Source organism: Ranitomeya variabilis, chromosome 5 (genome assembly GCF_051348905.1).
Source record: "Ranitomeya variabilis isolate aRanVar5 chromosome 5, aRanVar5.hap1, whole genome shotgun sequence".
Classification (NCBI taxonomy): Eukaryota; Metazoa; Chordata; class Amphibia; order Anura; family Dendrobatidae; genus Ranitomeya; species Ranitomeya variabilis.
Genome location: NC_135236.1, coordinates 273,851,675 through 273,865,278, shown reverse-complemented (window position 1 = coordinate 273,865,278; position 13,604 = coordinate 273,851,675). Strand labels below are relative to the sequence as shown.

The window sequence follows — 13,604 nt, the reverse complement described above, 5'->3', positions numbered from 1 at the left end:
TTTTATCACCTAGGGAATATCACTGCCAGACTGGTGCTTGTGTGAGCAGGGATCCCATTCTTTGGAATCAGGCTCTCTTGCCCTATATTATGCTACTCTCAAATTAAATAGGGAAAACCTGCTAACAGGTTCCCTTTAAATTTATGCCTGTAAATAGCAAGTGTAGATTATATTTTATGACTTTAGGATAATTATTAAGAAACCTGCATATTTTTAAAATATCTGATCCAATTTACAAGTTACTCCAATATTATTTCTGTATTTTTAAACTGTTGTATTTAATAGTTCTAATAAATCTACTCTACTACTACATCTAATAAATCTACTCTACTACATTACACTATGTAATTAATAATATTTATGGACTGGTTTGTTCAAAATGGAAGTGGATTCCAGGCCAGCATGCTGTAATTACGGTATATGTTGTGAATTAGACAAAGAAATGTTTAACGTAATCTTTACTACTTTTTTTTAAATACGTTTTTACAATTATTACATATGTTGGTTTTAAACATCCTCGTCAGCTTCAGCCCACCCGCTCTCCTAAATGAACGAACTTATGTGTGTGAGAGACCTGTCAATTCGGGGGAGCTGGATAGGCTGAAGCCACTGGTCATCCATCATGCATGGCCCCTGTCAGGATCACCACTCCCGTCGCCACCAACTTGCCACGGACAGCACTCGCTCGCAAAACACATGCCTCAGATGCTACTCTTCCCTCACTTACTCGTTCAGTCAGTTACCTATCATAATACGCTGACAATGAGCTAAGTGCGCCCCAAAGCCAGTTCTCACATCCACACCACACTTTTCACTGCCATCATTCGCTGTATTGATAGGCCAGTGAGAAGCCTGTACTGAGCTGCACTCTAGCACATGCGCTACTCAGCTTTCCCCAGCACCCTTCTTGCACTCTGGCTTACACAGGGTAACATAACCAAGCTTTTCTTGCCATTTTTCAGGGTTTGTGGGAACGTTTAGAGCAACAAGGAACTAACTTTTTACATTTTGGGTTTAACCCCTTCACCCCCAGCCTGTTTTCACCTTCCTCACCAGGCCAAATTTTACAATTCTGATTCTGACCATTGTTACTTCATGAGGTAATAACTCTAGAAAGCTTCAACGTATCTCAGTGATTCTCACATTATTTATTTTTTTTTCATGACACGCACTTCTTGCTAATTGTAAATTTAGGCCAATATTTTTGTGTTTATCTGTGAAAGTATTGGAATTTTGGCGAAAATGTTGAACATTTCACAATTTTCAAACGTTAAAAAACGTTAAATTTGTGCACCCTTAAACCAGAGAGTTATATCATACAATAAATACTTAGTAAATATAATTTCCCACATGTCTCCTTTACATCAGCATCATTTTTTAAACATATTTTTTTTTGTTAGGAATTTGGAAGGGTTAAAAGTTTATCAGCTACCGTATTTCTTGTTTTTCCAACAAAACTTACAAAGCCAACTTTTTATGGACCACATCCCATTTGAAGTAGATTTCAGGCCCTATGTGACAGAAAATACCCAAAAGTGACACCATTTTAAAAACTGCGCCCCTAAATGTGTTCAAAACCACATTCAAGAAGTTTATTAATCCTTCAGGTGCTTAACAGAAATTAAAGAAGTAGGGAAGGAAAAAATGAAAATGTTACTTTTCCCACAAAAATGTTGCTTTAGCTCCAAATTTAGCTTTCTAACGGGTAACAGGAGAAAATTTACCATACAATTTGTTGTGCTATTTCTCCTGAATATGCCCATAACTCATAAGTGGGGGAAAATAGGGTTGATCGAATAGCTTCGGATAACTCCTTATCCGACTAGCTATAGCGCTTCCAGAATAGCTGCCTCGGTAACCCGGATATCAGCTGCATGTGTCGCGGCTGTGTGACAGTCACACACGTGCATGGAGAGTCTGTGTGTTGGGCTCTCTCAGCCGCGACACATGCAGCTACGGCGCCGAACAGCTGATTATGGGGAGCGCTCCAGGTATCCGAGGCAGCTATTCAGTAAGCGCTATAACTATTCGGATAAGGAGTTATCCTAAGCTATTCTATCAACCCTAGGGGAAAACTATTGTTAGGGTGCACGGCAGGGCTCAGAAGGGATGGAGCACCATTTGACTTTTGGACTTCAAAATTGTCTGGAATCGAGAGCGGATGCCATTTTGAGAACCCTTGATGTGTCTAAACAGTGGAAACCCCACATAAGTGACCCTATTTGGAAATTAGACCCCTCAAGGTATTTATCTAAATGTGTGGTGATCATCTTGAACCAGTGTCCATTTTAAGATGAATCTTCTTTCTAGTCTAGGTTGAGAACAAACTGTAGCATTTTTTTTTATCAAGGATCTCTATATTATGTTCAGTCATTTTCCATTGATCTTGATGAGGTTCGCAGTTCCTGCAGTTAAAACAACATACACAAAGCACGGGGCTGTCACCACCATGCTTCATCATAAGGATGTTATTGGTAAAGAATTCTGGCAAAAAAAAAAATCAATTGTTGACTTTGTTAAACCAGAGATTCTTAGTTGTCAAAGTACGGTATGTCTCTATTAGGTGCGTTTTAGAAAATGTCAAGAGAACTGTCTCTTGCCCTTTAATGGATTTTGTTGGCTAGATTGAATAACTAATTCGTGGAGTGGTGGGTGCAAAGAGGATTGATTTCTTGAACTAAACTTTGAATTTCTGTAACATTTGGGCTCTTCCTTTCAATAGCCCTTCTCTTTTGATTGCTCAGTGTGGTCAGGTCTGAAAAGAATCCTGGTATTTCCAATCTGCTTCCATTAAAGAATGATGGGGGTAGCTGTTGCACACATTTCTAGAAACCTGATTTTAGTATTCCAATCTGGGTGTAGGCTGATGAGGGAAAAAACATAGTTTTACAAGCCACATTCACTGCCTTGTATTCTTGTGGATTTCCATCTTACACCGAGCGCAGCACCGAGGCAAACATGAAGTGGTTCTTGGGACTACAGGGGATTGGGGTTCTTTATCTACCCTTAGTTTGATAGCTCATTATAACGTTATGAGATGAAGCTGAGATTCTCCCTTCTCCTGACAAGCGTTTGAAGCGTGCTGAACGTTAGTCTGCTTGCATTGCATGCACCGTAGATTTCACTTTGTTTGCACTGCTTTGCATGGTCGGCATGGAATAAATAAGAGGAGCAGCTAGGTTTTGTGAAATGTCACACCACGCTGTCTTACAGAAATGACTTAAATGTATTCTTTACTGAAATTAGATGATCCTTGTCATGGCCTGATTTATAAGATTAGCAATGTGCACAACTACTGTATGTTCCTATATTGTATTGCAGGTTTGCATTATTTTCATAGCACAGCAACATAATTTTTATATGTATCATTTTCTCAGGACATTATGTTGGGTAATTTGTAGGGAATCATTTTTTTGGTAATTTGTATGAAATAAATTGTATCAGGTCACATTAAAATGTTGTGGACAATCAGCAGCAAACAGCACAATACATTTAAAAGGATTTTGTACTGCAGAATTGAGGGAATGTTATAGTTTTTTTTAAAAAACACAACACAACTCCCTCTTTTTTTTATTATTGTACCGCCGGAGTGATCTTACTAATGCTTGCTTCCTACCCGTAGTAAAATACTTACCAGTTGCTGTCGTCTGCTACTCTCTGGGTCACTATCATCATCTCCTGTTATTTGTGCTTGACTGGATCACTCCAGTGTTTTCTGGGCAAGCGGGGAGTTACTTCTCCATGTAAGTCTATGAGAGCCAGAAGACTTGCATTGAGAGCTTGTCAGGTCGGACATCTGGCCAGTAAGAAGCTGCACTCACCAGTCTCTGGAATGGGACAGAAGCGGTGCCGTGAAGAGCAGAAGATTGCGGCTGATATTTTACTAGGGGTAGTGAGCAGACGGTGGTGGTACTCCTCCAACGCTGGAATGGTGGTTTAACGCCTTAACACTTTTTTTTTTTTTTAACAATGGCCATTAGAGTACTTATCATCCAGAGACATGCAGAATAAAGCAGTATGGGTATCGTGTCGCCCTGGATGGTGAGCCATCAAGTGACCGTATATCTTCTTCTCGAACAGTTGGATCGGAGGAAGTTCACTTCTTGGTTGTTTACCCTTTTGTTTTCCACAGACAAAAGTGACTACTGAATGATGAAAGGAAACCTCCATCTTCATTCAGGTTTCCTAATGACCCACTTAGGTGTCGGCCCCTGGGAAGTAGAATAGACCCCAGTACTGTCTGTACATAAAGTCTGTCCTATCAACATCCTGTGTCACACTGACATAGGGCATATTGTCTCATCCTATAGTCGTGTGGTAATACATAATAAATCTAGAATAAACATGTTAGTAGTCATCTCTAAATATAGTAAAAAAAGATCTTCAAAAATAAAATAGGTGTGATTAGCAGGGCTGTGGAGTCGATAAGTCAAGCCTCTGACTCCTCAATTTCACTGACTCCCGACTCCGACCCCTCGACTCCGACCCCACAGCCCTGGTCACTACTGAGCATGGACATAAAGTGCAGAACAGATTCATCTCCACTAAAAGCCGAGATCCTTAGATCAGAAACAGAACAGACATTTATAGGACATTTTATAACTTTAACAAATTATTGTGAAAAAATGTACAGCACATCCTGCATTGTACTACTGTACCCAATGTATTATATATTTTAGGAGTCAGTCCATTTTCTTCTGACTCCACAGCCTTGGTGATTAGTACACAAATGCTTTTTATTGTACACCCCGTTCTTAAAAAGTAGAATTGTTAGGATTCCACATGGAAATAATAGCTCAAAGAATAAAATTAATAGGGTATTCCATGTGAAACTGTATTAAAAAAAAAATAGAAACTTGAAATGTTATTGTTTGATGATTCCCATGTACCACCAAACACTGAACTATTTCTAAGACTGTTTTTTTTCCCCTTTTCATGGATATTACATACCACGCTGTCATACCTACATTTATATGTTGTAGTATAGTTACAGATGAGGTTGTAAATAAATAATTTCCCTTTGAGTCATTTGCATTGGTTCATTTTGATTTTATTGAATAAACATTATTTCTCACAATTGGAAAAATTTATTGTCGGTACCTTCTACTTCCACAGTAACCCTGACACTCTAGTCATTGATCAGTTGACTATTGCTGATTCCAAATGTGCAAATGAGAAACACCCTTGTAATGCCAGTGGTGAAGAGGAATCACAGGAGCAGAAGTTGATTACAACTTGCCCAAATTCACAAGGCCCTTGTAAAGAGAAAAGGTAAGTGTAAAAATTTGTATAAATAAAAAAACAAAAGATATATACTTAAGTAATTTTGAGGAGTAAGTCTATGGGACTATAGACAGAACCAGCAAAGTCATGATGGATACAGTACATCCATTAAGAAGGAACTAGCAGATTTCATGTCGTCATAATATTGCATTGTTCATAATCCTTGTGCAACCTCTGCAATGGTGGTGTTATTATCCCTCATATCTTGCATTGTTAAAAAATTAGTTATGAGCGAACGTGCTGGGATAAGGTGTTATCTGAGCATGCTCGTGTGCTAACAGTGTCTTCGGCGTGCTTGAAAAATATATGTTCGAGTCCTCATGGCTGCATGTCTCGCAGCTGTTCGACAGCTTCAACACATGCAGGGATGGTCTATTTGTTAGGCAGCTGTGGGACATGCCGGTGCAGGGAGTCTAACATATTATTCGAGCACGCTGAAGAACTCTGTTAGCAACCGAGCATGCTCAGATAACACCTTATCCCAGCATGTTCACTCATAACTATAAAAAAAATGTTTTTTTTTGTTTGTTTTTTTAAAATCTGCTTATAATGGAAACCAGTAAAATATGAATATAGTTATAAGTGTAAATAAGTTTAGTATTGGCTAGTGATGAGCGAATATACTCGGTACTCGAGATTTCCCGAGCACGCTCGGGGGTCCTCCGAGTATTTTTTAGTGCTCGGAGATTTAGTCTTCATCGCCGCAGCTGAATGATTTACATCTGTTAGGGTACTGTCACACTCTGCAACTTTCCAACGATCACGACCAGCGATACGACCTGGCCGTGATCGTTGGAAAGTCGTTGTGTGGTCGCTGGAGAGCTGTCACACAGACAGCTCTCCAGCGACCAACGATGCCGAAGTCCCCGGGTAACCAGGGTAAACATCGGGTTACTAAGCGCAGGGCCGCGCTTAGTAACCCGATGTTTACCCTGGTTACCATTGTAAATGTAAAAAAAAAAAAACACACTCGCATTCCGGTGCCTGTCACGTCCCCGGGTGTCCGCTTCCCTGCACTACTCCTGCATCCTGTGTAAGCGCGGCCGTAAAGCAGAGCGGTGACGTCACCGCTGTGCTCTGATGTACGGCCGGCCGGCGCTGACACAGGATGCAGGAGGAGTGCAGGGAAGCGGACGCCGGGCACCGGAATGTAAGTATGTAGTGTTTTTTTTTTTTTTACATTTACAATGGTAACCAGGGTAAACATCGGGTTACTAAGCGCGGCCCTGCGCTTAGTAACCCGATATTTACCCTGGTTACCAGTGAAGACATCGCTGCATCGGCGTCACACACGCCGATGCAGCGATGTCAGCGGGTGATCCAGCGATGAAATGAAGTTTCAAACGATCTGCTATGACGTACGATTCTCAGCGGGGTCCCTGATCGCTGCTGCGTGTCAGACACAGCGAGATCGTATGTATATCGCTGGAACGTCGCGGATCGTGCTGTCGTAGCGACCAAAGTGCCAATGTGAGACGGTACCCTTAGCCAGCATTAGTACATGTGGGGTTGTCTGGTTGCTCATTAAAGGGTCTCCATTGACTTGTAGGATTGCTACTTCTAATAGGTGGCACTAGAGTGCTAGTCCTCTTCCTCTGTGAAGAGACAATTTGCATAATTAGCTTTTTCTTGGGAAACAGTTTTTATCATGTGCATGTTAGGTTTTGACAGCAGTTACTGGACAATATGGTGGCTCCTAGTGGAAAATCAGTCCAGAGAATTGGCTGATTATTGAAATTTAGCTCTGTACATGGCCTGACATTTGCTCCTCGCACAACTTGAGTCCCAAGTCATGAGGCTCAAGTGTTCTTCCTTTAATGAAAGTGGTCACAAATGCTCAGTCCCCCCCACCCATATCCTCTTGTACATGGGTGGCATTGTGCATGTTAGGGTACTGTCACACAGTGCAATTTTGATCGCTACGACGGCACGATCCGTGACGTCGCAGCGTCGTATGATTATCGCTCCAGCGTCGTAGACTGCGGTCACACTTTGCAATCACGGCGCTGGAGCGATGCCGAAGTCCCCGGGTAACCAGGGTAAACATCGGGTTACTAAGCGCAGGGCCGCGCTTAGTAACCCGATGTTTACCCTGGTTACCAGCGTAAACGTAAAAAAAACAAACAGTACATACTTACATTCCGGTGTCTGTCCCCCGGCGTTCTGCTTCTCTGCACTGTGTAAGCGCCATAGCCGGAAAGCAGAGCGGTGACGTCACCGCTGTGCTCGCTTTCCGGCCGGCAGGCGCTCACAGTGCAGAGAAGCTGAGACGCCGGAGGACAGACACCGGAATGTAAGTATGTACTGTTTGTTTTTTTTATGTTTACGCTGGTAACCAGGGTAAACATCGGGTTACTAAGCGCGGCCCTGCGCTTAGTTACCCGATGTTTACCCTGGTTACAAGCGAACACATCGCTGGATCGGTGTCACACACAACGATCCAGCGATGTCAGCGGGTGATCAAGCGACGAAAGAAAGTTCCAAACGATCTGCTACGACGTACGATTCTCAGCAGGATCCCTGATCGCTGCTGCGTGTCAGACACTGCGATATCGTAACGATATCGCTAGAACGTCACGAATCGTACCGTCGTAGCGATCAAAATTGCACTGTGTGACAGTACCCTTAGTCAATACGGATCATCACACTAAGAAGATGTTACAAAAGGCAGGTGGGTGCTATAACAAATCTTCAACACCAAGACTAGATAACGGACCATTTGTTTTTTCTTTATAGGATTTCAGTAGAAAAGTTGCTATGGTTGCTAATTTTTTTTTTCATCTTACAGTCATGAGGATCTTACCCTGAATCCCGAAGCCACAGTAAATGGGCCTGCATGACAAAACATCAGCTCCAGACTACATCTGGTGTGAGGCGGGACCTCTTATTCCCAGGGACCTTTGTGCAGATCTGGTTTGTTTGAGAACCTAATGCCAATTAATTGAGCACTGCAGGAAAATAGTAGTGGATGCAGCAAACTGAACTGAGAACTTGGACTTGGAATTCCGGGTGTTTGTCCAGACCCTTGTGATGCTTTGAAAGAATGAAGCGTCTGCAGCTTCTTCCTTATCATCCTGTCCTCATACCAGTTGAAAAATGTACAAGGCAGCTGGGAAATGAGCATGGAAGAAGTAGTTTCTTTGTCTGCAGTCTTCTCAAAAACGTTATTATTTTAGCAATAATCCACTTTATGCTTCTTCTTGCTTGCAGACATGATACTTTTTAGCAGTACACAGCAGTACCGATCACAAGCAGGTCTAGTGTGTGGCAAAAACACTGGCCATAAATTGGTACAGACAGGTTACAGTCTTCTGTTTCCATGCACTTTACCTTCTGATCCTGATCAACCATTTTTGATTTTGATAAAAGGACAGACGTTTACTTTAAATTAGAGAAAATCTAACTCCTTAATGAAAATGTTAAATCTTCAGTCCAATCCAGGTCCTACAGTTTCACCCATTACAAGACGCCTTTACCAGCAAAGCATCTCTTTACTCTGCCAGCCCAATTTACTTGTGGTGTCCCACTATCTTTCGATGTCATATTTTTTTGTCAAGTTGCTCCAAATATCCACACATGAAAATAGCTAAAATGGAATAATAATACAGTTTATGCATAGGCTTGACCTTTCATGAATCCATTTCATTTTAGGCTAAGTTCACACTAGGCGTTTTTGCTGCTTATTTTTATGCTAATTTCCAGCTGTGTCCTACAGTACCAGCTATGTCTATGAGATTTTGGAAATCTTATGCTCACATCTTTGCTTTTTTTGTCATCAGTATTTTGTGCTTTGCATGTTTTTTTGGACATGGAGCATGTCACTTCTTTCAGAGTTTTTAGTCCATCAAATCCAATGGAAGAAAAACGCACCAAAACCTGTGTTTTTGCCACAGCTTCTTTCCTGCCAATCAGGTTTTGCTGCAGAAAAAAAAAAAAGCAAAAACGCCTAGTGTGAACTTACTCATATGCTTGTTTGCACCCAGTATTTTTGTTGTTTTATATTGAAGTGAAGCATTTTCAAAGTCACCAGTTTTTGCCACCTAATCTGAGAGTAGGGGTAGCATGATGTAGAGACAGAGACCCTGATTCCGGTAATGTGTAACTTACTGGGCTGCAGTAGATTTGATTAAATCACAGTTTTATCATCAAGAGATTTTCACTAGAGGACTAGTAAACCTGCTGCCATGTAGTCCTCCTTTTTCATGAGCTCTGTATAACCTCACCTCCCCACTAATTAGCAGCCTTCTGCCTATGCACAGTGTACTTAGAAAGCTGCCAATCAGTGGTGTTGGCAGGGTTATACAGAACTCCGCATTCAGAGAACTTCTAGATCTGCATCAAATAAAATAGGTTTGAATCAGTGTATCAGCCCGAGCTGCTCTCTCAGATGGGGTAGCAAAAACTGATGATAGATCCCCTTTAAGGCAACCACCCACATTGCATTGAAAAAATGTTGTTGGTTTATTTTTTAGATAAACGATCTTCTCTATATAAATGCCAAATTGCATGGTACATGATGGAACTGAAAATCTGCCCCAGAAATTTCCAGGCTAGATAGTAGGGTGGTCTTCTCAAATAAGTATCTGTTTCTAAAGAGGTTTTAATTTACTTATCAAGAATTTTAGTTTTTTCCCATAATTTGACAGTTTCAAAAACATTAACCAATGTATTCTTTAGCTCCACATTTTAGAAACATTTGAAAGAATCTGTAGGAAATAAAACAAATTGTGTCCCGTTGTTCAAGTATCTCAGCAGGATTTTTATCATGATAGGAATGCTTTGTAACTCATTGTGTTGTGTGACATCATAGCTTTTATTACATTTTTAGTTCACATTGTTCTTTTAAATTATTGTGTTTTTTTGTAGTTGTGATTAATGGTAGCACAAGAGTTTTTCAAAACTACATTGTTCATTTTTTTCACTTTATGCTGTTAAGAAATGTTATTTCATTATTTTTAAGAACATCATTGAAAACTGTGCCATAGTATTGGCTTAAAGGAAATGTATCATCTTTACTTTTTTATTATTTAAACCAGATACTGAAACATATATATTTTTTTTCTTTTTATTTTCTGTTTTGTAGTTGTTATTTTTTTATATTTTTTTCTACCTGATTATGTGGGCAGCCATCTTGTATTTCAACATACGGGTGCTTCTCACAAAATTAGAATATCATCAAAAAGTTAATTTCTTTCAATTCTTCAATCCAAGAAGTAAAACTCATATATTATATAGAGTCATTACAAACAGAGTGATCTATTTCAAGTGTTTATTTCTGTTAATGTTGATGATTATGGCTTACTGCCATTGAAAACCCAAAAGTCATTATCTCAGTAAATTAGAATAATTAGCAAAACCACATGCAAAGGCTTCCTAAGCATTTAAAAAAGTCCCTTAGGCTGTGTGCACACGTTCTGGATTTTCCACGTTTTTTTTTTCGCTATAAAAATGCGATAAAACCGCGAAAAAAAACACATTAAGCATCCTATTAAAAGAATGCAATCCGCATTTTTTTGTGCACATGCTGCGTTTTTTTCCTGAGCGGAAACGCATTCCGGAAAAAAACGCAGCATGTTCATTAATTTGCGGGGGCTATGCCCACCATGCGGGAAGTAAGCGGATCATGTGCGGATGGTACCCAGGGTGGAGGAGAGGAGACTCTCCTCCAGGCCCTGGGAACCATATAATTGTTTAAAAAAAAAAAAAAAAAGAATTAAAATAAAAAATCATGATATACTCACCTTCCGATGGCCCCTGGAGTCCTCCTGCCTCTCAGCGGTGCACGCGGTGGCTGGGATGCTGTGTGCGAAGGACCAGTGATGACGTCGTGGTCACGTGACCGTGACGTCATCCCAGGTCCTTCGCACACAGCATCCCAGCCACCGCGCGCACCGCTGAGATCATCGGGTGACGTCGGAAGGTGAGAATAACTTTTTTTTTTTATTATTATTTTTAACATTAGATCTTTTTACTATTGATGCTGCATAGCAGCATCAATAGTAAAAAGTTGGTCACACTTGTCAAACACTAAGCGTGACCAACCTGTCAAATCAGGTTACAGATCGCTTGGAAAACGCTAGCATTCTGCAAGCTAATTACGCCCAGTGTGGGGCTGGGATTCCTGGGCATGCGCAGTGCGCTTGTCAGACGCTCCCCCAGGTTCCCCGCCTTCCAGCGTCGGTCTGTGCAGGAATCTGCCCAGGAATCCCAGCCCCGCACTGTGCATAATGAATAACACAGTGCGGGGAGGGGATTCAGTAACAGGGTGGCCGCACTGCCCGCACAGGCGCAGTCAGGCACCCGGCATCTGAGCTATGACGGCCAATGAACACTGCGCCTGCCCCAGGCAGGCACGCACAGCGCAGGCGCCGGATTTAAGAAGAAACAGCTCGCAGGGGGCGGCGACCATCGCCCCAGAAGAGATGAGTGACGGCAGTTGGGCGCTTCACAGAGGAGGCTTCAGACCTGCCTCCAGGTACAAAGTCAGGTATTTAGGGAAAATTATAAAACGCTTTATTGAGGGAATAACAGAAGCAAAAACTAAGAGTCACCTTGTTAGACTGCAGCATTACTGCTGTACAAGGTGGCTCTTTTAGTTTATAACGGCTGGAGGGGGTGACAGTGGCCCTTTAAGATGAAAGTAAATTTTGCATTTCATTTGGTAATCAAGGTCCCAGAGTCTGGAGGAAGAGTGGAGAGGCCACAATCCAAGCTGTTTGAGGTCCAGTGTGAAGGACTTGGCACCTGTCCACACTGCCAAAAGTACCAATACCTGGTGTAAAAACAACAGTATCACTGTGCTTGATTGGTCAACAAACTCACCTGTTCTTAACCTCATAGAGAATCTATGGGGTGTTGTCAGGAGGGAGATGAGAGACACCAGACTCAACAATGCAGACGAGCTGAAGGCTGCTCTCAAAGCGACCTGGGCTTCAGCAGTGCCACAGGCTGATCGTCTCCATGCCACTCAGTAATTGATGCAAAAGGAGCCCCGACCAAGTACTGAGTGCATTTACTGAACATACATTTCAGTAGGCCAACAATTCGGATTTTAAAATCATTTTTCAAGCTGGTGTTATAAAGTATTCTAATTTACTGAGATAATGACTTTTGTGTTTTCATTGGCTGTAAGCCATAATCATCAACATTAACAGAAATAAACACTTGAAATAGATCACTCTGTTTGTAATGACTCTGTATAATGAGTTTCACTTTTTGTATTGAAAAACTAACAAATTAACTTTTTGATAATCTAATTGTGTGAGAAGCACTTGTATGCTTCACAGCAGCCACGTGTACTATAGTCTTGAGATGTCACATTGACTTTTATTAGAGAGTGTTCTAGACTGGTTCTGTGATCTGAGCAGAGGACATTGTGCAGGCGGCGAGCTATCATCATGACCTATTCTAAATGATGGCTTCTGAGATGCCTAAAACATAGGTTATACCGGTCATTGAAATCATACCCATAATGAGCCTGAGATGACTGCTGTACAACAGAAAGTGTTTTTCTGTTGTGAGTCACAGTGACTTCAGTGAAAACTGCAAAATTTTAAGATTATTTTTATTATAGGTAACGACGTGCGAATTTTGAAAAACTAAAATATATTTTAAGAAAATCTAACTTTAAACATTACATAATTATCTGATGATACATTTTCTTTAAGACCTTTCCTTCAATGTTGATTTTTATGGTATGGATGAAGTTTGCATTTCAACATCTTTTGTGTTTTTGTTGTTTGTTTTGTTTTTTTTTACTTTCATGTGTATAGCAAGTTGCATAAGATCTGTAAGAAAAATTGAATTCAGCTAGCGTTTTTTTTTGTTATTAATAGGAGTCTGAATTGAAATAGCAAAAAGGGAAACAATATTTGCTACCCATGTATAAATAGTTAATCTGTCAGGTCTCCCGAAGTCATCCTAATCTAAGGGTTCCATGGGAAAAAGTGATGACCTGAGGGTGAAGCTCTGTCACTCTCTGTAAGTTTGAGACCACAGTTAAATCATTGTTTTCCACTAAAAATACTCAGTGATTTGGCTGCAGTGGTATGTCACATTGACCACTCACATAATCACTGCAACCAACCACTGAGTATAGTGGCTCGTGGCTTCTACATCAGCCAAGCTGCGACCCTGAGACCGGAGCAGTACAGCCGGCTCTGGACCCAGGGAGGGTGAGTACTAGCTGTTTGTTTCTGACTATACAGTACTAGAAACGTTTGGTGTCCACATTTTTAAAAGTGGAAAAAGCCTTTTAGAAAATTCTGGAGTTAGAAGTATTATGCTGCCATGAACTGAAGGTTCTTTTATGGTTTTATAAG

At 41.0% G+C, this 13,604-nt stretch overlaps 1 protein-coding gene across 3 annotated transcripts in view; it reads left to right on the top strand.

Annotated features, from left to right (window-relative positions):
* PPP6R2 (protein phosphatase 6 regulatory subunit 2) overlaps positions 1 to 10,020 on the top strand; it is a 204,396-nt gene extending 194,376 nt beyond the window's left edge. For all 3 annotated transcript variants that reach the window (XM_077264346.1, XM_077264348.1, XM_077264347.1), the window contains exons 23-24: positions 5,116 to 5,271; positions 8,072 to 10,020. In XM_077264346.1, coding sequence (XP_077120461.1) covers positions 5,116 to 5,271; positions 8,072 to 8,123 — 208 coding nt within the window. In that variant the 3' untranslated portion in view covers positions 8,124 to 10,020. The remainder of the gene's footprint in view (positions 1 to 5,115; positions 5,272 to 8,071) is intronic.
* The last annotated feature ends 3,584 nt before the right edge of the window (positions 10,021 to 13,604 follow it).